Here is a 23386-nt window from a genome sequence, read left to right as displayed (position 1 = left end):
GTCAACATCACAAAAAATTCATGGTGTCTTCCATTCTTTCGTGTTTGTACTGATAAATAAGAAAGCCGGTGTACTTTGGGACTAAAAATTAAAAATAAATGTAAGAAGAAAAGAAAGCCTTGCTTCTCTGAAGTACAGCTGAACAGCATTCATGCTTTGCAGCTTCCACAAACACAGGTCATTGGACTTAGATGCGGTATTGGATGAGGAGGAAAAGAAGCTATGGGTTCTCTTCAAAAAGAGAATTTTAAATTTGACCTCAAAAAAAAGGAAAACAAGCTTCAGGGAACTCTCTGTACATAGTCCAAAGTAATTATAAGAGAATGTCACTGTTCTGATTTTTCCAGATGAAAATTATCTCCTACACCTGTTTTCTGGCATAAAAAGTTTGCTCCAGAAGAGAGTTCACTGAAAAAATAAACAGATAAAGGTAACACTCACTAACAATCTTTGTAACGTCCTGTTCTACTTCAGAACATTTATTCTATACACTCTGTGTACGTTCAGATTAGACAGTGACAAAACAAAGACATGTTAGTAGTTGCAGAAAGACACTTATAGCAAACTTCACATACAAGAATTGCTTACAAACAGCATCAAACAGAGAGCCAGCAGCTCTGGTGTATATACTTTACTTGTCTGAGAGCTGTCCTGAGACAAAAGATCCAAGCAGGACACCCACGAAGAACAGGGAGGTGCTGAGGGGTCCCTTCCAGTCGTTGTCACAGACCAGGTTCCACTGTGGGGAGAGAGAACATGAAAGTCTTCTAATAAACAGGATTTTCCCTCCTTCCTTCTGAATGCCTTGGCTAAGCCCAGATGAAAGTGTATCCTTTGGGCAGGAAACCTCCACAGCAGAGTAGCCAACCCACGGGACAGACGCAGCCCCATGAAATGACAGGAGGGGATGCTGGGCAGCAGAGGGGAAAAGCCACCCGCCCTGAGCCACCTCAGCAGCGACGACCCCGAGGCCCCAACACCACCTTCAGGTGTGACCCCTGTGGCTTTCTTTACACAGTCCGTAGCTGTGGTGTTTCCCCTACACGCATATGTGAGTGACGGTAACTAATAATTTCATGAAGCACTTGGTTCAGCTCCCTTTCAAAGGCTCTGCTGCCCCTTAAACTGTGGCAGTTCTGCTGGTTTTGGAAAGAGCGAGAACAGACCCCAAAACTTGATTTCCCTGCACACGGGAAAGTTTGCCATTAAAAATTCACATTTCTAATTTAAGAGAAATTAAACTATACAAACAAGAATACAGCAAAAAAAACACAGCCTCCTCCTCTATTACATTTTAATATGATTTTGAGAGACTGGAGACTGCTCACTGGGAACCTAACAAACAATTATAATCTGTGGTATATAAACTGAAATACACAACAAACAAACCAAGATTTCCAAAAGGAAAACAAAAAAAGAAGAACAAGATATTTATTAAATGAAAACGGCAACAGTTTCCAATCTCCTGCCGGCTTCAGCCTGATGTTTTTGAAACAGCCCTGGTGTTATTTTTGTATCCGCACCAACAGCTATTTATTACAAATAAAACTTCACTTTATTTTGGTTATCTGGGGGGAAAAAAAGTATGTAAATATTAGAAGAAAGGAAAAAACCAAGCCTGTCCTGCCAGGCTCACCCAGCAGCCTGCTGGTGGAGGGCAGGAGGTGCTGCAGCCCCACCGGAGAGGAATTTGGAGGCAATCAGTGCTTCTGATGTGAGGCCAAAGCCTCCTGAGCTCAGTTATTCAAACAGCTCCCACAGGGCCCCTCCTGATGTTTTAGGGATGGAAACTTTTAAGTTTTAATCACTATTAAAAAAGTTGACACAAAAAGAAAATATTCACCTTGACCCCAATAATTAATCCCCCTTGCTCCCTAGTAACAAATAGTTAGGTATGGTGTGTTTTCCTCTTAGTTTTTTTTTTAAATTTGTACTGGAACACCCCGTAAGATCTGTCCCTGCAGCTGCTGCGTGTCCCAGCTCCACCATCCACCCCGTCTGGGGTCCCACACGTGGGACACCACTGTTCTGCTTTGTCTGGCATCACTGTCCCCTTAGCATTGAGCTTTCAACTCCAGGAATCTCACAGCCCCCAGTCTATTAACAGTTCAGACTACAACTACCCCCAGCATGTGTTTTAAGGTTGGGGGATCACTAAAAACCCTGCACTGAACGAACAACACCAGCAAGGGGCTTCTACCACCAGATCCTCGTGGCAAAACTCAACTGTAACACCACTGCCTTCATGAAAGAACATCCAGCTTTGAGTTACAACAGGATTTTTTTCTGGAGGTGAATGATGCTCATTCATACAGGCTGCATTCATTCTCATCGGCCTTTTTGTAACTTTAGCTGCCAACCCTTAGACTATCTGATGAATTCATCTCATCATTACTATTTTTTTGAAGGTCATGGGAGCAAACAAAATGCACCTTTTTCCAATTCATAACCATATTCAAGCCATTTCTTAACCTCTCCTTTGATAAACCTCTCCTTTGATTGTGGGTTTGTGTCTGAAGCACCTCCCCTTGTATCAGAGTTCGTAGTCCTCAACATTATTCTTGTACTTATTCCCCAAACCTTCCCAGCCTCACACCACCTGCAGCCCCAGCACCAGCACCCAACGCAGGGCTCCAATAAATCCTACCGACACCATCAATTATGCATCATTATGGATGCAGATTTCAGAATTGTGGGTTTCTAATGTGCTAACAAATTTATAGCACTCCTGTAAGGGGCTTAACTTACTATAGTTATCGATATGATTTGGATTAAAAACTGTAATTAACATTTACAATTAAATCTGTATTTATTAAACAAAATCTGTACTTCATTATAAAGAAAGCTTGAGCAGTTCTGTGACAGCCACAGAGGCTAATCCAGCCAGAAAGCTTCAGTAAATCGTGTCTGGCACCTTGGAAATACACAGCAAATGATCGTTATCAAGTTTATATAGGCCAAGGTTTCAGTGGTTATCATATGCTTCACACGGTGACACTTGTTTGGAGAACAAATACCATTCCCAGTACACATCCTGCAATAAGGAAGACTTTCCTACTCACAAAGAATCGTCTTTGTATCAGCTACTGGAACCAGACATCTTCAATAACACAACTAAAATCTAACTAACCAAATATCTAGCTCAGTGATTTATAGTCCGTTGTTTTCCAGCCAATCACCCCGTCTGTGATTTAGCCGTCCCCTCTCAGCCACCTCACGCTGTACTTTGGCACAAGGCTGCATGACATGTGGCTTTCCAAACACTGGCACGTTGTTGTGCCCAGAAACAAACATTTTCTCCAGACCACTGAGGTAGAGACATTGCTTGGAAAAGTTCATGGTATTAACATGTTTTGCAGTGTTCTGCCAAAAGTTTCTTGCATTGGCAAGGTGGAAACATTAGTTCTTAAAATGTGGCAATGATTACCAGCTTGTTTTTCTGTCTGCTCTATTAAAGCAATGTTAGGAGCTGTTATGCTGAAAATCACTTGAACCAGGCCCCAAAGTGGACTTCAATATCAAATTTCCAAGGGAAAACTACCTTGGTTGTGCAATACCAGTTATTTACAGGCTCCAGAGATGGACAACAATCAGAGCAAGGGGACTTTAAGGTCTGTTACCCCTTGCCCCAGTAAATGAAGGCTGAAGACTTCAACTTTTTAATGACTCACCAAGCGGGTCTTACTGTATTGCTTGAGTGATGGTGGCATCAGTCTTCCAGAACCATTCTGCAACCATACCCTTCCCTCAACTGTACGTTGCCCAAGAAGTAGTCACCAAAGTGTCACTGTTGGAAGACCAGCATTGCTAAGAGCCAGGAGTAGTTACTGATTGAACCCTGCTGCTGGCACTGCTGTTTGGACATAGTATACCCTGACCCAGTGCTCTAAAATCATGTGCTATTTTCACTTCTTAGTATCCTTTGAGGTAGCCTGCCAGCTCTAATGGCCTTTGCCCCAGTGAATGAGATAAGGTTAACGTCAGCAAGGTACGGACTGGGGCTCCAAACAGGAGAAAAAGCTTCCAACTTTTTTCAAACAGCTGCTGATGTTGCAAGGCATCGAGCTCCTAAACACTGGTACCCAATGCTCAAGGCACAGCACAGAGCACTCTTGCCCAGTTCTATTACAACTTTAGAAATGACATCTTTCTATTGCAGTTCAAACTTATCTCCTTACTCAAACAGCCTGCACATACTGTGGGCTGTAGCTACTTCCCAAACAGTTCATCCGGTCAGGGTGATGTCTTCATCAGCAGCCTCATGCCTACCAGTAATAATCGCTTATGCATCGGAGCTGAGATGAGCTCCACCCCTCCATAAAGGATTCCTGGATGAAACCAGCCACTGGTGAGGACAGGTGGGAAGAGGGGATGGGGAAAGGAGGACAGGCTGTGGAGATGGCCAGAAAATGTGGACAGATTGGGGGAGAAGGCAGGGGGACACCACAAGGGAAAGCGACTGAAGCAGTTGCTTCTTGAGCACAGGTTTGAGGACAGAATATGAAACAATCCCAGGTATTTACAGTCATCATTTGAGCATCTCTTTAGGAGAACACTTTCCAAGTTCTGCTTCATCTCTTACGCGGCAAGTCAGGTACCCAGAACCACAACCCCAAACCCCTTGCTATAAGGCAAGCCCAGTTAGGAAACTGAAAAGAATAAAAAACCTCGACTACTCCCTCAGACCTCTTTCTTCCCCCAAACACAAGACCCTTACCAACCACATTTTATTGGCTTCCGGCCTTTTATCGCAACACAACCTAAATAAGAAGCATTACTGCAGGTTTAGCTAGAATTACACTAAGCAGCATAGGGAGAAGTATGTGCTCAGTGTCAGGGCAAGCGTCAGGCTGGCTAGACTCGTATTTCCTGCACTCTGTCTTACGCCTTCCTGATATTAAACTGAACTTATTAATGTAACACCTCTACCCAAAAAGAAAATGAGCCTACAATTTTCACACAAGCCACAATCACAATGAAATTCAGACCCCAGAGGAAATATCTGAATTCTTTAAACTGCAAACCACAGGACAACATTCAAAGCATAAAACAACGGTATCAAACTGAAACTGGAAGGCAAGTTTAGGCAGACAGGATGCCACGAGCCCAGCTGAAGAGACTGCCATACCACAAGTGAAAAACATCATTCCTCTAAGCTCTCTGGGCACTTCAAAACCTTCAGGGGTAAAGACTAATTTCTGCATAGAGGCTCTGCATCCACTGCCCTTGCAGAATACCACTTGCCTCGAAAGGAGAGCCGGCACTTCATGAATTACTAACAGTAAATCCCGCAGGGGCTCTCATCCAGGCATCGATGCAGATCCCTCATCCTGCTTCACTTTCACTGCAGTTTTGTCATCTCTTACAAGATGGTATAACGGGGATAACAAAATTCTAGCTGCTAATAATTAGACGTCTATATTGTTTGAGCATAACATTTGCCCAATATTTTTAATGCATCACAACATGGAAATCACAAGTCCAATTACAGGGGAGCTCTTCAATATGTCAAAAGTTCTTGCAATACAGCATCAGAGCAAACAAATATATACCACTGACAAATATACACCACTGCAAAATATGTTTGGAAAATTACAGAGGTAGCTGCAAGGCCACCAAGAATGTAATTTAGGACCTCACTTGAAAAAAGTGTGTTTCTCAGATTACAGAGAACTGTTCCACCGCAGGAACACTCACGCTTCCCTAATGCCATTACTAAAACCCGAAACGACAATCAACTATGACAAATACTAAACACTTTGAGATCCTTACTCTGTTACACCCTTATGATACAATGAAGAGCCTTATAAGAAAAGGAATTTTTACAGCTACATCATGTCCTCACGCTCCTGTATCTTTTTTTTTTTTTTCAAAAGAAACTGTTTTCTTCTCTTGTGCAGAACAATACACACAATTGAAAAATGAAGTGGGATAGTCCCACGTGCTAATATTTTCTTTTTAAAAATCAACATGTTAGCAAGAATTTTTGAAGTTAATCCGACATACTGTATTCTCTCCTACCACTTGCTTCTGTCTGCAAATAGAGACAGGTTCTTCAAAAAAATCTCGCAGTCTCACAACTGACTACCTAAGACCTTGATTCAGAATCTGGTCTTGTTTATACCCATATAAATATTCTCTGCATACTTGAGAGCTATGAGTGTTATTAAGCACCCTTTCCTCTGAAAATGCATTTGTATATTCCAAATACTTAGAAGTTCCAGATGTTACCTTAAAGCTTATATCCAAATGTAAACAGAAGTCTGTATCTACAAAATATACAATCTGCTCAATTTCTCCCCTTCTAGTTGCTTTAAATGTTTACAGAGGTAAAACTTGCATAGAACAGGAAGGAAAGTGCCAAATGTTTTATAATTCCAGTACAGAAACTTAACTCTCCCCCATACATCACATTTTTGAGATGTCTGAAGAAAAAGGAGACAGGGCACTGACATGAGAAACTGAGAAACATGAGCTAAGTTTTAATGTAAAAGTAAAGACAGCGTAATGGGAACATTACCCTAATTGCCCATGGTACCTCTAAAAGAGCATCGTTTCCATTTTAATGATATCAGCTGCAGGCCGGCCTACCATTCTTTAATAATACTAACTCTATTTGATGTTGCAAGGTCAGAAGTGTCTGTACTTTGTACAATTCACTATGTGCTATGTGCTTCTTTAAGAAGCACTATGTGCTTCTTAAATCACACCTTGAAAACCTCAGCATTTCAGAAGTGCTTTCGTACATCTGCCAGCCATTTATATTTACTTATTAAATGAAAACTAGACTTTTTTTCCTTCTTCTGACAAGACTATTAATACTAAGATTTTGTACCTGCAAACCACCTAAAGGTCTTTCAACAGCTTTATCAGCTCCTGGGGCTAGAGAAGTTGTCAATATGAACTTCAGGCAGAAAAACAAGCAGATGGTAATCTACAGCAAGACAGAGGATGCACTGATTTTAAAGGATGAAGAATAACGGAGGTGACTTCTTGTCTTTGGGGCCACTGCACTAACATGAACGAAGAGATCAAGAGCTGGACCTGGATGACACGGGCTTCATTTGCACTTCATCTGCCAGCTGCACTCTTAGAAAAGCCCATGGAAATTACAACGTCTAGCATGAGCCTCTTTTTTTATTTTGGTAAAGCAAAACAATAGAATCCTCTTTGTCTTCCAACAGAGAGTGAACATCACAACCGTGAGTTTGACAGCCACAGTGCCCATTTGCGTCTTTCCAGATGTCACCACTGCAGTCTCCACTTGTTTCGTGAAGGTCTCGCATAACCCACTGATAGAATCACAGCATTGCCTAGGTTGGAAGGGACCTTTCAGATCATCGAGTCCAACCATTAACCTAACACTGACAAACCCACCACTAACCCATGTCCCTCAGCACCACGTCTGCCCGGCTTTTAAATACCTCCAGGGATGGCAATTCCACCACTTCCCTGGGCAGCCTGTTCCAATGCTTGACAACCCTTTCAGTGAAGGAATTTTTCCTAATATCCACCCTAAACCTCCCCTCAGGGACAGGGGTCTGACAGCACAGCAGGGCACTTCATTCCCTGGTGTAAAGGGAATGGAAACCTCAGGGCACTAACACTGGCCCAGAACTTTCTCTCCCTGCATGTCACACAGGACGGAGTGCCAGCCCTGCACCAAGCCTCTGCACACTCGGCAATTCCCACCATGTGCATCCTTCCTCCACAAAAGCCAAACAGGCCCTGAAGCTTGTTAAGAGCACGACTAGCATAAAACATGCAGCTCTGGAACACAGCCCCTGCACTGAACTGATTTCCAATTGGTGAACAGTGCAACATATTTTTACAAGTTAAGGATTAATATGTGTATACAAAATTCACCGTCTACTTATGTTTCAGCATGTAAGAATTACTCCCGTATGGGCTAAAACATTTTGAATGCCATATCATCTAACATCTTCTCATTAAATCGTATTTCATGCTCTTAGTAACTCCACTGCTCAATTCTATTCCCACTTACTCAGCATAGCCCAATAACAAACGACTGGCAGAAGTTGTTAGCCTTTTCCCTTAATTACCCCTGGTTTTATTCCTTTTACTACCACGTATGAACTTTTATTGCTCCTACATTCTTTTTTTTATGGGACTTACAAAGGAGTAAAAATGACACAGATGGCTTCTGGAGCCAAAGCAAAGCTTTTCTTATTCCCTGAGCTCCAGCATTTCAAAAAGTAAAAGACGTGAAGGGATTCTGTCACACGGGAGCTGGTTAAATACTGCAGACCGGCTAATAACAACCTTCTGTTGTTAGTCTGTGTGAGAAAAGGAAGTCTCTCTTCAAATGAGAGGGAACTGAATGTTTTAAGTCTCCCCTGAAAAGCAGAACCATAACCAAGGGCTTTCTCTAGAATCATGAGAGATTCAGCAATAAGCTTTCTTAAAAAAAAAATTTCCCCCTTCCCCCTCCCAGTGCCGGCTACAGAAATCTGGGACAAAGGTCCTCATGACTATTCAACAAGTTAGAGATATGCAACCAAACACAAGATTAGTGAATCATAAAAGCAGCAGCAGCAAGCCAAGAAATTAAACCAGTTTAACACTGAAAACCTGCAAGTATGTGAAAGGCCACAGCTCTTGCAAAACTTGCTCAGAAGCATTAATATTAAAAGGAAAAAAAATACTGCCTCAGTGCATGATGTCTGGGCAGACAAACATTACCTCCCACAGACACAAAACATCTGCCAAACCATACAGACAACAGGCGAGAGCTGCCGGGGAGTCTCAGCAAAATGTCAGCAGCTCCTGGTTCTTATAAGAAAACCTCTTATAAGACTCCTCAATGATACTCTGGTAGCTCAAGACACTTTAATTTCCACCGAGACAATGCTCAGTGATGAAGCTCCAGAGACAAAGTTCTGCCTGAAACCATGTCTAAATCAGGTCAACCATTATATTAAGGTGCTGGGAACAAAACCCATATGTTCACCTGTGAATGGGACTGCCCCGAGAAGATGCCAATTGCCTTACTCTGCCCTAAGAGCGGCTCAGCCTTTCACAACAGTGCATTTCAGCAATGGCCAGGGTCTAGAAATCCAGAACGGCTTTCCTCTCCAGGAAGCCAGCAGTTCTTCAGAAGCAGGTGAGGCAAGGCCTTGTACCACTTGTCAGAATCACTCGTGCCCCTGCTGCTGTGCCTGTTCAAGGGAAGTTTCCAACAACGCCAGTGTCACCATTTCCATGCCTCCCTGTGTCAGTGATCATTAAGTACTCACACCCATCACTATCCAAACACCCATCACAACCCATTTTTCCAAAGCAAGGAATAAAGCCAAATATAGTTACAGCTTTGTAAAACTCATCCACAGGCACAATCAGGCAATGGGACCGCACAAATGGTTTGTAAGCCTGCTTGAAAAACTTATACAGGCTTTGAAATTCAAGTATTCCCTAAAACACATGCCCTTGTATCTTAAGTCATCCAGCACCTGTGGGTCTGTACAGCTGCCACCTGAAAGAAGAGGGACAATCCGCACAGCTTCACCTTTCCTGGGTTGCCCTGACCAAGGACTTGACTGGAGGGGTGGGTCTGAGCAAACGAGAACCTGACCTGTCCTGGCAGGTGAGTGGGGAGACCAAAGCAGTGGGCACGACCAAACCAGAGGCGTTGTGGGGACACAGCAAAGTTCAGGGTCCCTTTGGACACAGCATCAAACCAGGGCCCCCTGACTGCTGCACCTTGCACAACTCAGGGTGACTTCAACTGCCTTTTTTTTTTTTTTAATAACAAAAGGAAAAAACAAATGCTTCTGATCTCCCGAGTTCAAAGAAACATCTCTGAACCACCGGGCGAGCTGAACCCATCGATCCTGACTGTCCCTTGCTTCAAGCCACTTGTACAGATACCAGATGAAACCCATTAAGCAGTTATGGTACACATGCTGCGCTAGTTAAGGAAAAGTGCTGTGTTTGGAGATTACTTTTTGCAAGTGGAATCGAACAAAAGATCTCAAAATAAATTTAGCATGCCAGACTCAACAGCATGGTGATGCCCAAGCAGGGACTGTAGGCCACGGGAAAGATGTGATAACCACAAACTTAGAATCATGGAATCATAGAATGGTTCAGGTTGGAAGGGGCCTCAAAGATCATCCAGTGCCACCCCCTGCCCTGGGCAGGGACACCTCCCAGCACACCAGGTTGCTCCAAGCCCCGTCCAACCTGGCCTTGAACCCCTCCAGGGATGGGGCAGCCACAGCTTCTCTGGGCAACCTGGGCCAGGGGCTCACCACCCTCAGAGTGAAAAACTTCTTCCTTATATCTAGTCTAAATCTTCCCTCTTTTAGTCGACAGCCATTACCCCTTTTCCTATCACAACAGACCCTGCAAAAAAGTTTGTCCCCATCTTTCTTATAAGCCCCTTTAGGGACTGGAAGGGGCTCCAAGGTCTCCCCGGAGCCTTCTCTTCTCCAGGCTGAACCCCCCCAGCTCTCTCAGCCTGTCCTCACAGCAGAGGGGCTCCAGCCCTCCCAGCATCTCCGGGGCCTCCTCTGGCCCCGCTCCAACAGCTCCGTGTCCTTCTGCTGTTGGTGCCCCAGAGCCGGAGGCAGCCCTGCAGGGGGGTCTCCCCAGAGCGGAGCAGAGGGGCAGAATCCCCTCCCTCGACCACCCCCCCTCCGGGACAACCCCTCTCCCGCCGGCCCCCGCCGGCCCGCACCTGGGTGACGATGGTGGAGCGATAGACGTCGCGGCTGTACTCCCAGCCGTCCAGGCACGGCTCCTGCTCCAGCGACGCCAGCTCCACGTCGAAGCCGGGCCGCAGCCCCAGCGCCGAGAAATTGGCCAGCGCGGCCAGGCGGTACCGGCGGCAGCGGCTCGGCGCCGCCTGCCCGTCCCGCAGCTCCAGCGGGATGCTGGCGTTGCGCCACTCGCTGCTCAGGTTGGCCCCGCGGGGCACGGCGCAGTGGTGCTCGGGGGTGCCGGCCAGGAAGACGATGGAGAGGCCGTTGAAGCCGTTGGGGACGATGCTGGCGCTGAGGAGGAAGAAGACGAGGCGCTGGAAGCGGCCCCACTCGCCCAGGAAGGCGGTCACCTCCTCGTAGTCGCGCATGGCGCAGCCGAGCTGCGGCCGCCGTTACCTGCGGGCCCGACTGGTGTGGGCAGGAAGCGGCCGCCCCGAGCCGCCGCGCAGCCCGCCGAGCGCCGGGCCATGGGCCGGGCCTGGCCGGCGGGGGAGCGGCCGGGGGTGGGGTTTGCAGGCGGAGGCCCCTCAGGTGGGGCCGGCCGCCGCCACGGGAGAACCGCCGCGGCCCTGCCCTGCCCTGCCCTGCCGCCTCGTCCCGGCGCCGGCGGCTCCCGGCATGCTCTTCGCCCGCCGGCCGGGAGGCGCGGCAGGGGCTCGGCTACTGAGGGGAGGCCGGGCCCGGCGCCGGCTCCAGCTCCAGCACCAGCGCCCTCAGCGCCGCTGCCATGGCCGGGCCGCGGCGGCCCTGTGAGGCTGAAGGGAGGGCCCAGGCCTGGCTCCGGCCGGGGTTGTGTTCCCGGCGGCGGCTGGAGGAGGCGAGCCCCGTGTGCTGGGAGGTGCCGGGCACACGCCTGCAGGCAGAGCTCTGCCTGCTCCTGCCTGTGCTCCCCGCCTGCCGAGGGCTCGGCTGCGGGCTCCGGGTGAGCATCTGGGACTGCAGCATCTCTGTGCTGAGGAAAGGCTGAGAGCCCTGGAGCTGTTCGGCCTGGAGAAGGCTGAGGGAGGATCTCATCAATGCTTAGCAATACCTAAAGGTCGGATGGCAAGAGAATGGGGCCAGACTCTTCTCAGTGGTGCCCAGTGACAGGACAAGGGGCAACAGACACAAACTGGAACATGGGAAATTCCGCCTCAACACAAGGAAAAACTTCTTTACTTTGAGGGTGGCAGAGCACTGGCACAGGCTGTCCAGAGAGGCTGTGGATTCTTCTCTGGGGTTATTCAAACCCCACCTGGACACATTCCTGTCCGACCTGCTCTTGGTGACCCTGGTCTGGCAGGGGGTTGGGTGAAATGATCTCCAGAGGTCCCTTCCCACACCAGCCGTTCTGCTGCCTGCAGCCCCCAGGGGGCTACCCGTTTCAGGTGAACCAGCCCAGGGTTCCTTAGTAAGGCCTTGGTTTGGGTCACAAACCACGTATGAGCCAAGACCCTCCATCCGTCGTTCTGCTCCTTGCAGGATCAAAGGCAGGCGGCTTTCTGCAAGTCCGAGTGATAAATGGTTCCTTGCCTTGTTTCTGTCCACAGCGGCACATTCCCACACCTGCCGTCATCACTTCAGCAGGATTGGCTGGCTGTAAGAAGTATTTGCTGACAACGATGCTATTTTCTGAGGGAACATGTACTATGTGTTTGACAATTAATAAACATTATAATTAACATTCTAGTCTTTGGCCAAAAATCCCAGCTTATTACTTAGTGGCACTGTCAGGAAGATCATGTCTCTGTGGTGGTACAACCGCCCCGCTCCTTCAGGCCACTCGGTGCTTGGTGTGACGTCCCTCCCAACTCGGGCCACAGAACAATACCACGGACCAGAATGTAACATCATTGTCTGACATGAAAGAATTAAAAGGTAGAGAGCAACAGAGCAGAACACAATAGTGTGCCTGGTCCCCATGGCTCCTACCGTTTGAAGATAATAACTATAGTTCATCGCTCCTGACAACAGATGGATCATGGCCACAGAGGGGGGAATACCAGCATCCCAAGACCTAGCAAGCTCTGGGCTTGTGTAACCGGTAGAAAGTTACGGAATATTCCATTGTCTGAGCTGGGCCAGAGTGAAAAAGCATCTGATGAAAGTCAGTTATCTCGAATCCTATAAGTAATGATTCTAGTAAAGACCCTTTGAGCTCTTCTGGATGGCCGCGGGCTGTGGCCAGTGTGTCCCCTGAGCTGGGATGCTGCTTGGGCTGACACCTCCAGACCCGGGCGAGAGAATCCTTCTCCAGCCTCAACTACCGCCCACCAATGCATTGTGAGTATTTACCCTAAATTCGAGTAAGGGAAATTCTAACTATAGGCTAGTTTCTCCATCTATATGCTTGTGATACATATATACATTAGCTTTATGGATGTCCATGCACGTGTAGGACTTAAAGTTGCCCACTGTTAAGAAATTCCTGATTTTAGCAATCAGAGACCTTTGTGTATGTGTGTACATGCACTTATATTTTGCTCATATGTATTAATTTGAGATCTGTGCTTTTACCCATATGTATATGTATTGATTTGGGATACCTTATAGTAAGTCAGTGTGAATCTTGCCATCTTCAAATCTGTAACTGAGACACTGTTCAATTACTTCGTTCACTCACTTTGTAAACCTCTAAATCAATTAATGATTAAGTGCTGCCAAAATTCAACCTCTAAATCTACCATGCACCATTAATAAATTTTGAATCGCTACTAAATCATAACTGTGCCAAATATTTCCATCCATGACAGTCTCCCATAGAGCTAAGTTTAGAAGTTGCATGATTATCCCTGCATAAATTGGCCCTGCTCTCCATAAGGCTAATTCACGTTTCCGACTGGCTTTTTATGTCTGATATTTTCTTCACCTCTATTTGAGAAAAGCCAAACATATACTGTTTACAGCATTTTTGAATGCTCGTATTTAAAAAAAACACCTTCTGTTTCATTTTGGAACTGCACAGCTGTGAAAAATCTCAACGGTGGGAAATGAAATGGAGAAAATAGAAGTTTAACCTCAAAATCATCCTTGAGCCTGGCCAGGGTCTGCATCAGGGACTGTGTCAGACCGCAGAGTCAGGAATGAACCATCTGAAAGCCAGGAAAACTGTACTACCATAACAGTCTTCCAGTGTGGAAAAGCTTATTTTAGGGGGTTATTTTCATACTTTATCCATGCTAAATACATTTTAAATTGCTTCTTTAAACTTCTTTGCACAAAGCATTAAAGTTAGGAGACTTTATTCTTCAATTACAATCCACACAGAAAGCAGGTTATACAACGCCAGCACACAGTTTTATTACAATGAAGACAGAAGTTAACGAGTGACAATTGCTAGTTTCTTGTATGCTTTAGCAGACCCAACAAGCCAGCCGAAGATCAAAGGTTGCACAGAGAGACCCAAGTAAAGGTGACAGATGAGGCACGGTGACATGTCCCCTGCGGTCAGTGGGAATGATCCAGCTGGCGCTTCCCTCCCGTCCTCGGGGCAGAGCCTTACAGGCACCCCCAGCTGCAGGTGAGCACCCAGCTCCCGTCCTGAGCCCCACCGCGCATCTGACACAGAAAACTCACTGAAGATGGCAGTGAGAGGCTGAAACAGCTCACTAGCAATACATTTCATTTTCACCAGTAGCCGTTTCCTTCAGCTTTACAATTAAAAAAATAGTAACTTGCCAGAAACGGGCAATCCTGCCTTCCAGCTTCGTCCCTGTTTGATTCTTCCGTCAACTGTTGCTCTTTGATCGAGCCTGGGAAAGGTACTGGCAGAGGACTGAAATTCTCCTTGCAAATGCTTTATCAGCTGAGTCACCTTCCTTTTCTCATTTTTATTGTGCTCAGACGCCGTAAGGCCTTATAACAACACACACACTTTTCAGAAAGGCATTACACTCTTGTGAAAGGTTTCTTTTTTTAAATCTGCCACTAAAAATACTAAAATGTGACACTAGCGTGAGATCAATGGTATGAGCAAGAAAAATTAGACTGATTAAAACAAAGTATTTAAAAAAACCCAACCCTTCTTCTTATTTAAAAAAGGAAAACTAGGTTTTAAGATGCTACAAAGTTCAAGAGTACAAAAATATTTACCTTTTAGAAATACCCAAGCCTACGATCACATAGAATAAGTATCAACCTAATATAAAAATCTTCATAAAAATACGGCCACCTATATTTAACCAAGTCCTCAAACCTGTCCTACCCTGATACAAAGGCTCTGTTGAGAAATTTAGTTATGTCTGAACAGCTGTTCTGTAGATTAACTTTGTAATAAGTAAGAACAAGATTAAATAATTAGAGAAATTCCAGCTTGGGAAGGGATGAGAACGTCAGGGGTCACAGGATAATGGTTGCCTCATGCCATATTACATTTATGGCAAAAGCATAACTGCTGCAAATTATATATGAAAGGAAATAGTATTTCCGCATCCCAAAGAGCAGCTTGATATAATTGCACGAGTTCCTTGCATTTAAAGGTTATAAAGCTTTATATTTGTGCTTGAACTTCCAGGAAGAGCCTCATTCCTCTGCCAAGTGCCAGCACAAGACAACTTGCCCTGAACTCTCACATTAGAGATGAGACAGTGTGCTTTTGGTGGCCCTTACAGAAGGTACATCACGGCTAATAGTTATTTATAGAGGATAAAAATCAGTCTACCAGGTCTGATAGACTTTATGTGGCCAAGAAGTGCACGTACAGCCAATAAATAGAAAAATAAAAGGTATTACACTTTTTTCAAAGTCTGTAGTGTTCATAAAACAGTAGTAGCACAACTCTAAGCTCTACATTTGAGTTTTCATCCAATCTAGCTTTGCTGAACTTTTAAAAAAATGCATACATAACCTGTAGGATTTGAAAAACAAAACACTGGCTTTGTTGGTGTGGAGTTTTTTTTGTTTTGAAAAAACTGTGGTCCCAAGTTAGCCCTTTTGCGTCTTTAATAACTGCAAGCGAACATCTGCAGTGCAAAATGTGAGCTTTTTGCTCATCAAATCCCCTTTAAATTTGTAAATGGTACAAAGGTTTTGCAGAGGCTTTTGAAACTGCAATGAGCTTTCTCTGAAGGTACAAAACAATGCAGTGTATAGTCAAAGGAGAAATTAAATGCTTTGAAAAAAAATCCCAAAAGATCTGAAAAACTGCTTATGCCAATATACCATGAAAAACATGAACGCTGAAACGGCATGGCACAGGATAGGATCACTGACTTGTGAAAGCCCATGTATCTTTTGAAAGCGGGCACGGCCCATCAGGTCAGCAAGCTGTGCTCATTTCTGCATTAAAGGCTGCCCCTGTCCCCAAAGCCGTGGAACATTCATGAAGCCCAGGGATGTCAGTGGGCTCAGGCTTTATGAAAAAGCAGCAGCTTTTATAGGGACAAGCGGATCAGAAGTGGATCCCAGGTCCTGGGAAAAGGAAGCCGCATTGAAAGATACTCCGATGTCTTGTTTAAAAAACATGTCCTTACAGTGAAACCTACGTCTGCTTTGCTACAGCTAAATTCTGATCCCACTTGGTCCATCGGGCTTTGGGCACAGATTTCAAAGGAAGCCGGGATCTTTTCTTTAGGGGCACGTGCTGAGATTTTCAAAGACACCCAGCTCCCCTTCATCCAGTCAAAATGCACAGTGAGAAAAAACATCAGCATTATGTTTTCTATATTTGTTTTTTTCTTCAAGCAGCTTTCATTGAGAACCTGACTGACTGGAGTCATTCTGTATTATTCCTAAGGCTCATTTCTAGTTTACTCCTCAAATCAATTGACTTTAGCATAGGCAGGCCCCCATTTCTCAACAGGGACTGTATCTGCTGACAAACCCCAGGTATCAGGATGCTGAATTACAGACTAAGAGTCCTATGGGAGTAGACAGCATCTGTTCAGTAAACTATGTATTTGGGTACAGTAGCACAGGGGATAATATCTATGGTGCAGTAGCATTGACTGTTGGGTTTTGTTTGTTTTCCTCTGGCAGAAAATGCATTTTCAGAAGATCTTGTTCTTCTTACAGCCCCTCTGAGAGCATGCATCCTCCTTCACAAAGGTGTTACCAGAATTTTAGGACTCTCCTTTGAATTCCTAATGCCAGTGGTTTGTTGCCCATTTCTGAAACTGAAAGCAAGTAAAAAACCTGAGAAGCTAGAGAACATTTTGCAGGGTGACACCAGACACTTCCCCCTCCTAATCAGCACTGCTAAAATAACCAGGTTACTCACTACTAATATACTATAACTACTAATACAAACATTAGAAAAAAGCAAATGCTCTGTAAAGTTTGCCTTTCCAGAAGGCAGAAGCAGTGCAGCAAACAACACTTGGAACTTGAATGCAATTCAGTGACTGTAATTCAGTTACTTCAGACTGTTTACGCAAGAAGCCTGCAAAGGGAATCTGGTTCGACTCTAGGATTTCTAGCTACCGTTTGTCCACTGCAAAGTCGAAAAGCCACAGGTCAGACATATGAGAAGCCCCTAATTGTGATAAAGAGCAGCATGCCCTTCTCAAGGAACCTGGCCTGAGAATTCTTCTTATTCTGGAAGCATAATGACAGCTTCTTATACCAACCAGGGATTAGATACAGGCAGCTTATATAATTGCTTATAAGGGCACATTCTATTCAGTACAAATTCTCGGTAAGCTGGATGGCAGCTGTGCAGCTGCACTTTGGCTAATTCAGTTTCCCTCTGCTGCTCCTAAGAGTTTTCCTCCCACGATAGTAACTCGCAAACTCCAGCCATCTCCTCTGCACCAGCACTACAATGTACCTGCACAGATTTCAGTGGAGGTGTTTGCTCAGGGTACCCTAAGTAGCAACGGTGGGGGGGCAAGAGAACTGTCGTTGCTTACAGCTAAACCAAATAAACCAAGAGAAAAGCTGTCCTGGCATGACTCTAGCCTCCCAAATGAAAGAGGGCAGAATACTGAAATCCTGTATTTAATTTGGAGTAGTACCTAATGAACTTGCACTGAAAGAGACGAGTGTTTTTAAATGTAAACCATCCTACTAAATGAATAGTTTAAATGAAGAGTTAAGGATAGTGAGCGATTTAAAAGGATGGAAAGTGTTGGGAGATATGAAGCAACAGCTTCAAGGTGATGTGAAGGTCAGCCTTGCTTTGAGAGAGCCCACTTCCATGCACATCAGCTCTCAGGTTCAGAGATTCTACAGAAACTGCGTAATGTCAACATCTATCAAATTAACAACCAAAAAAGAAATATCTAAAGGGGACTTTGAAAGCTTTAATGTTTTGCAGCGGATCTGATGAAACATGTTTACTGATTGTGAAAAGGGACTATGTAGAAAGAGGTCCTGAATTCTCATGAAGCCTGGGATGAGCGAAAGCTGCCTTACCATTTCACCTTCAGCATTTGCTCAAAGCTCTCGGGCAGGGGACTACCGTAGCTCTCTGGGAGGAACAGGGTAAGGATCCCGATCAGCACAGTCAGGCTTCCCATCAGGATGTACGGTAGGAATCTGTCGTAGGCACCTGGCAGAACACAGGACATAACAAAAGTACTTAATGCAACAAACCCAAGTGTAAAATTTATATTCCAGACATTGCTGTAATGCAGAATTAATTTGGAATAATTAGCTGAAATCTTCATAAATATCAAAGGTGAATCCCAAAGTGAGTTACGTCTGTTATCTGCCAGCAAACAAAGGGATTTTTCAATTTTAAAACTACAACGTGCGCTCTAGGATGCTCAACGCCTATCATCAGTTTCACACCGTCCCGCGCATTTGTGTAGCAGCTAAACAGTTTTTTGGTACATCTTCAACTGGGACAGCCAACATCTTTGCAAGGTAACAGCTCTGCTGGGATCCCTGCTGGAGTCTTCAGCGCTACACTGTCAACGGGAACCAAATCCTCCCTTAAATAATTCAATGTGAGGGAACAGAAGTGCTCATAAGCAACCAAGCCCATCAGCTGCCTAGGACTGTGCATCCTGCTGGGTTTGTGCAAAAGAAGGGAAAAGACTGATGGCAGCTGAATCGGACAGTTTCAGGCTAATAGGCCATTGACGGGGGGAATCCTTAAATACCTTCGTTATTGCACGGGGAGAAAGCATCAGGCCTCCCGTAACAGACAAGAGGCTCTGACCTTGGTCTACTCAGAATATTATTTTGGACTGGAAGGCAGCGGCCCCTGCCAGCAGCCTGAAGCTAGTGCACAAGTGTTTGGGCAGGATGCAAGATCTTCAGAAGTCACAATAGCACAGCAATGAAAAGGTCTTTCAGGAAAGGGATTAGCTAGGATTTAAAGTATTTAAGGTAGAGAAAATACCAAACTGGACTTGACAGCTTTATTTTTTAGTTGGGATAGAGCAGCATGCTTTATAATGTACGGAATAAACTAGGATTAAAGTGAAGCCCCCTGCGTATTTCACATCGAGCCAAAGTTTGTGATTTGATCTCTTCTGTGTTCATGAGCTGGATGAACCACGAGGTCCTAATTTAGCTGTAGCAAATACCAGCAGCTGATGAGTTTCTCCTAAAACCTCCTAAAGTTTAGGAAACTATTCTGATGACTGGAAGATCTTTTTTTAAAGGTTGAGCCTATGGAAACCTGGGACAAACAAAAAAAAATACCCCAACAGTAAAAACTTTATCCTGTCTACATCTCTCCATTACTGTTGCCTGTGCTGCAACAGAGACTGGAGACCTGAAGAAACATCACTGTCCTGCTGTCCCTTTTACTTTAGGTTTGCACTGTACAAGTACGAAATAAAGACAATGTATTTTCATCATTTTTGGTACAGTGTGTTAGTGTCACACTGGAACGTAGAGATGAGCTACAGCTAGTAGTCTCCTCTCCCCGTTCCCGGCAAGGTGGACCAGATTAACCCCTTAGCTGTACACCAGCGATGCTCCGCCAGAGTCAGCAGTCATCCTCATTTCTTATCAAAGGTCTCAGCAGGAAGCAAAACTCATTAGGCGCAGGGGAGAGCTGAGACGGGTCCAGTGATGGTAGATGGAAATAAATCATGTGTGAGCGACAGAAACAGGAGATTGAGTACCCCGGACTGAGCAGCCGGTATTCGCAGATACTTCCGCCCTTAATCCTCTAATCTCTGTCACCCTTCCCTGTCTGCTACATGAGGATCATTTCCGTGTACGCCAAAAAAAAAGAAAAAAAAAGATTTATCAATTAATATTTGTGCAGCACACAGAACGTGATGGTAATAAGTGTCAAAAAAAGCATATGAGGAAATCAGTAATTCTGCTTATAGAACAAGGTGTGAACAATAAGAAAAAGCAAAATGAGTGCTGAGGTGCCTGGCTTAATAACTCAAAAAAAATCACTTCATGAAGGTCACAACTAAACATGCTTTTGTGCTGCTTAATCTGCATATTTTCCATGGATTGCTCTGGAAAGCACAGATTCAGGGGATGTTTGGATTCCCACCTGGTTCCTGACATACCCACCTCGGGATGCGCATGAAGAGTACAATGCAATGGATTTCCTACTGCTAGAGTTCCTTAATTGCAATATCACTTCTTGTCACACTCTTCTTGGGAAACTAACTGGCATCCCAGGAGTAACACCCATTGCCAAGATGTGACCAGTTATCATCCCAACCGCTCCACTTGCATGGTTTATAAACACCATCACTGTCTTGGAGCAGCTCTGCCCACTCTGGTGCCGTATGAACGGCCCTACCCTCAATGAAGGACAAAAGTGCCTGATTCTTCTGTGAAACCCCAAGACCTCTGCTTCATTTTTACAGCGTACGACTAAGAACTCAGACCCAAGGTGAGAGAAGGGACTTAAAAGACAACAAATGATGGGATTTAAAGCTGAGCCCACACTGCAGAAGCTCCAATAACGTCTCCGGGCAGTTGTGTAGTGCAAGGCAAGAAAGGCAAGATATCTCACCCAGGTACACAAAATAAGGAGCAAGGATGCTGCCCAGCCTGGACGCCGTGGACGTGGCTCCGACTGCCATGTTCCGCACTAGCGTCGGGTATAGCTCTACATTGTAGACATAAAGCATTGAAAACGCAGCTGTGATGCCGAATTTTCCGAGCATCACCAGGCCAACTGACAGGATGTTAAAATCTGGAAGAGAAGAAAAATAAAATCAAGGTGAATAAACAACACCCTGCACTTATTACTTGTATTTCTTTTACATCCCAAAGAACATATCGCTGTTTTTAAAGAACATATCGCTGTTTTTTTCCTAGCTGCGTGTTCTTTTGTTTTTGTTTTTTTTTAATTATACAATGTATTAGCCCCATCCCTAGATGACTTGGCTCCGAACTTCCCACTGAGCATAATGTTGATGCTCAGGTTATTTGTACCTTTCAGATTTTCGTTGTCTCCCAGAAAAACAGCATTCTTGAAATGGAACAAAATTCCAGACATTATACAGCAACAAAGCACAAGCTCAAATCCACCCCTTTTTCACAAAATCCCAGAGAGATTTACACGCAGTGAAACCTGGAAGACTTGCAGGGTTTTTTAGCCTGTATGCACACCCAGATAAATCACAGTACACTTTTGGTTCTCATTTTACAAGCTGGTTCCCCTGGACTATAAAAAGCTCAGTAATTCGACACAATAAATGAGAGCCGTGCATGACTCAGCATATGCATACGCGTATCAAAAAAATAATTCATGCTTGCAAGTGGTCAGCATAAACTTGACCTCAAATTCTAAATTTGATCATGGTTTCCAGTAATTTTACAGAAATACTAGATAGTATCGTAAAATATTTCTAACATTTTATATACTTATGTATTGCATTTTGTACCTGCAGGAACCAGCTGAATGAAGAGCACAACGCCTCCCCCTAAAAACAAGGTGCCAGATACGGAGTAGCGCCGAGGCAAGGAGCGGAGGAGAAGCCAGGCAATCACATATGCTGGAACTTCAACAACGGCTGAGAGGAAACAGTTGATATAGACATTTCCATGCCAGTTTGGAGTGCTGAGGGACAGGCTGAAGTAACCAACAGATGTGAAAAACCTGAGAAAAGCAATAAAACCAAATGATTCCAGAAACACGAGCCTCTGAACGCCTCCAGTGTTGCCTCAGATGTTGTTACAAAAATAGGATGTCGCAATGCATTGCCACAGGCATCGTGGCTTAAGAAAAATAGCGGCAACCCCATCTTTCTAATTCTGTCATCCCTTCCAGGGATCATATCCACAGCGGCTTGAAGAGACCTCTGATTTCTCTGTCCCTCTGTCCTTCCTGCATACACTACACCAAGTAAAAGGCTTTGTGGAAGACGTTCACAAAGGCTTTTCACTGCAATGGACTTGTTAACGGCACAATGAAATAACTCCTGAGAGCCTCCCATGCCAACTACGTTCCTACTTGTAGCCAGCTCCAGTGACAGGATCTCCCACCCTCAGCAGTTCCATTACATCTTATTTAATCTTCACGAGAGAGCTGGATGTTCAGGTTTCAAAGCTCAAGAGTGCCCTACTATGGCATGCCAAGTGTGCTAGGCTGTTCCTTTCTGGGGGAACTATGTACAGAAAAAGGTCCTGGTTTGGCTATATGGTATTATTGGGTCCTCATTCCTTGTGGCTGCCCAGGCAGGGACCAGGATCTCACTGAGATGGGCACTGCACAGAAACACAACACAACCGCTGGCCACGGGTCTCGTTCTTGTTACATTACTGAGTTGCTGCCTCTGCTTCAAGAAGGACATTTCTCTTCAAATAGAGATTACCGAGATGGGAGCTTCTTTAAAAATCAAACCCAAGAAGCAACAGAATTCAAAATACACAAGTTGTTACATATAGTTTCCTAACTATTTTACATCTGAGTCAAGGCTCCATACTTGTGTATTAATGCAGTGCAGGTGCAAGGACACTGAGGGCCACGAACTGGCCAAGGACCGTGTGTCGATGGGCTTCGAGGCTGAGACTTATTATCTAAACCTGTGGCATGTGCCCTCAAATCAGAAATTGTTCTATTGCCTGGGTACTTTAGGAATACACATTTCCTTACCACAAAAGTAATGACATAATAGTAATAGTTGCAATGTTTCGGGTTCGAAATAGGTCCAGAAGGATAGCCTTCTGCTGCTGCTGAGGCTTCGAATCCTGCATCTGAAGGAAAAAGGAAAACAAAACCAAAAAAATTCCCACACACCTAAGAGCAAAACAACCTCTGCACACCCACGAGTCTGGGCAGTTAGGAAGTTACCACTACATCGGGGGACAACCAGTCAGCCCAAGGGCCAGTGCTGCACCAGCGAGGGTGGTCCTTAGGTAGAGCTTGTCTCTGCACCCAGCTGAACTCCGCAGTAGTTTCCAGTTTTTTGTTAAAAAAAAAAGGTAGCACCGAGACCCTGCAGCACGCTGACTAATTAAAAAGGAATATCAGCTGACAAGAAAGAGGCATTAACACTTCCTTAAGGATCTAACACAGTACTTCCAGGAGTAACCTCATTACCAAAGGCATTTTTCTGCGCACTGGCCACGCAACTCTCTTCTCTCTCTTCTCTTCAACCTTCACAACCGACGTGAAATAAATGCAGAAAATCACCCGGTTTTGCTGCCTGCCTGCCAGTGCCCTGCCAGGGAGGGGGACAGATGCCAGAGCTCGGCGTGGTGGCCAGGGCATATCGCAGGAGCATCCATCACCCCAGATCGGAGACGGAGGGTCAGTTTGAACTTGAAGCAGGAATCCTCTGGGTGGCCCTCTGCCTGCATGGAGAGCC

General features: G+C 45.1%; 2 protein-coding genes and 1 long non-coding RNA gene across 4 annotated transcripts in view; 1 reads left to right on the top strand and 2 right to left on the bottom strand.

Annotated features, from left to right (window-relative positions):
- The window catches only part of LOC128915974 (organic cation/carnitine transporter 2-like), a 31993-nt gene extending 20711 nt beyond the window's left edge, over positions 1–11282 (bottom strand). For both annotated transcript variants that reach the window (XM_054217014.1, XM_054217015.1), the window contains exons 1-2: positions 10700–11282; positions 636–739 (exon numbers count right to left, since the gene is read on the bottom strand). In XM_054217014.1, coding sequence (XP_054072989.1) covers positions 636–739; positions 10700–11092 — 497 coding nt within the window. In that variant the 5' untranslated portion in view covers positions 11093–11282. The remainder of the gene's footprint in view (positions 1–635; positions 740–10699) is intronic.
- Positions 11283–11511: 229 nt separating this feature from the next.
- On the top strand, positions 11512–21749 carry LOC128915976 (uncharacterized). The gene is made up of 2 exons (XR_008468821.1): positions 11512–12986; positions 21467–21749. It is a non-coding gene; the product is annotated as an uncharacterized LOC128915976 (long non-coding RNA).
- The window catches only part of SLC22A4 (solute carrier family 22 member 4), a 28584-nt gene continuing 19126 nt past the window's right edge, over positions 13929–23386 (bottom strand). Inside the window, exons 6-10 of the mRNA XM_054217016.1 lie at positions 22672–22772; positions 21461–21675; positions 20584–20766; positions 18057–18192; positions 13929–16816 (exon numbers count right to left, since the gene is read on the bottom strand). Coding sequence (XP_054072991.1) covers positions 16741–16816; positions 18057–18192; positions 20584–20766; positions 21461–21675; positions 22672–22772 — 711 coding nt within the window. The 3' untranslated portion in view covers positions 13929–16740. The remainder of the gene's footprint in view (positions 16817–18056; positions 18193–20583; positions 20767–21460; positions 21676–22671; positions 22773–23386) is intronic.

The sequence above is a fragment of the Rissa tridactyla genome, chromosome 11 (genome assembly GCF_028500815.1).
Source record: "Rissa tridactyla isolate bRisTri1 chromosome 11, bRisTri1.patW.cur.20221130, whole genome shotgun sequence".
In the NCBI taxonomy this organism is placed as follows: domain Eukaryota; kingdom Metazoa; phylum Chordata; class Aves; order Charadriiformes; family Laridae; genus Rissa; species Rissa tridactyla.
The sequence above is the reverse complement of the archived record's forward strand: the minus strand, read 5'-3'. Positions and strand labels throughout refer to the sequence as shown.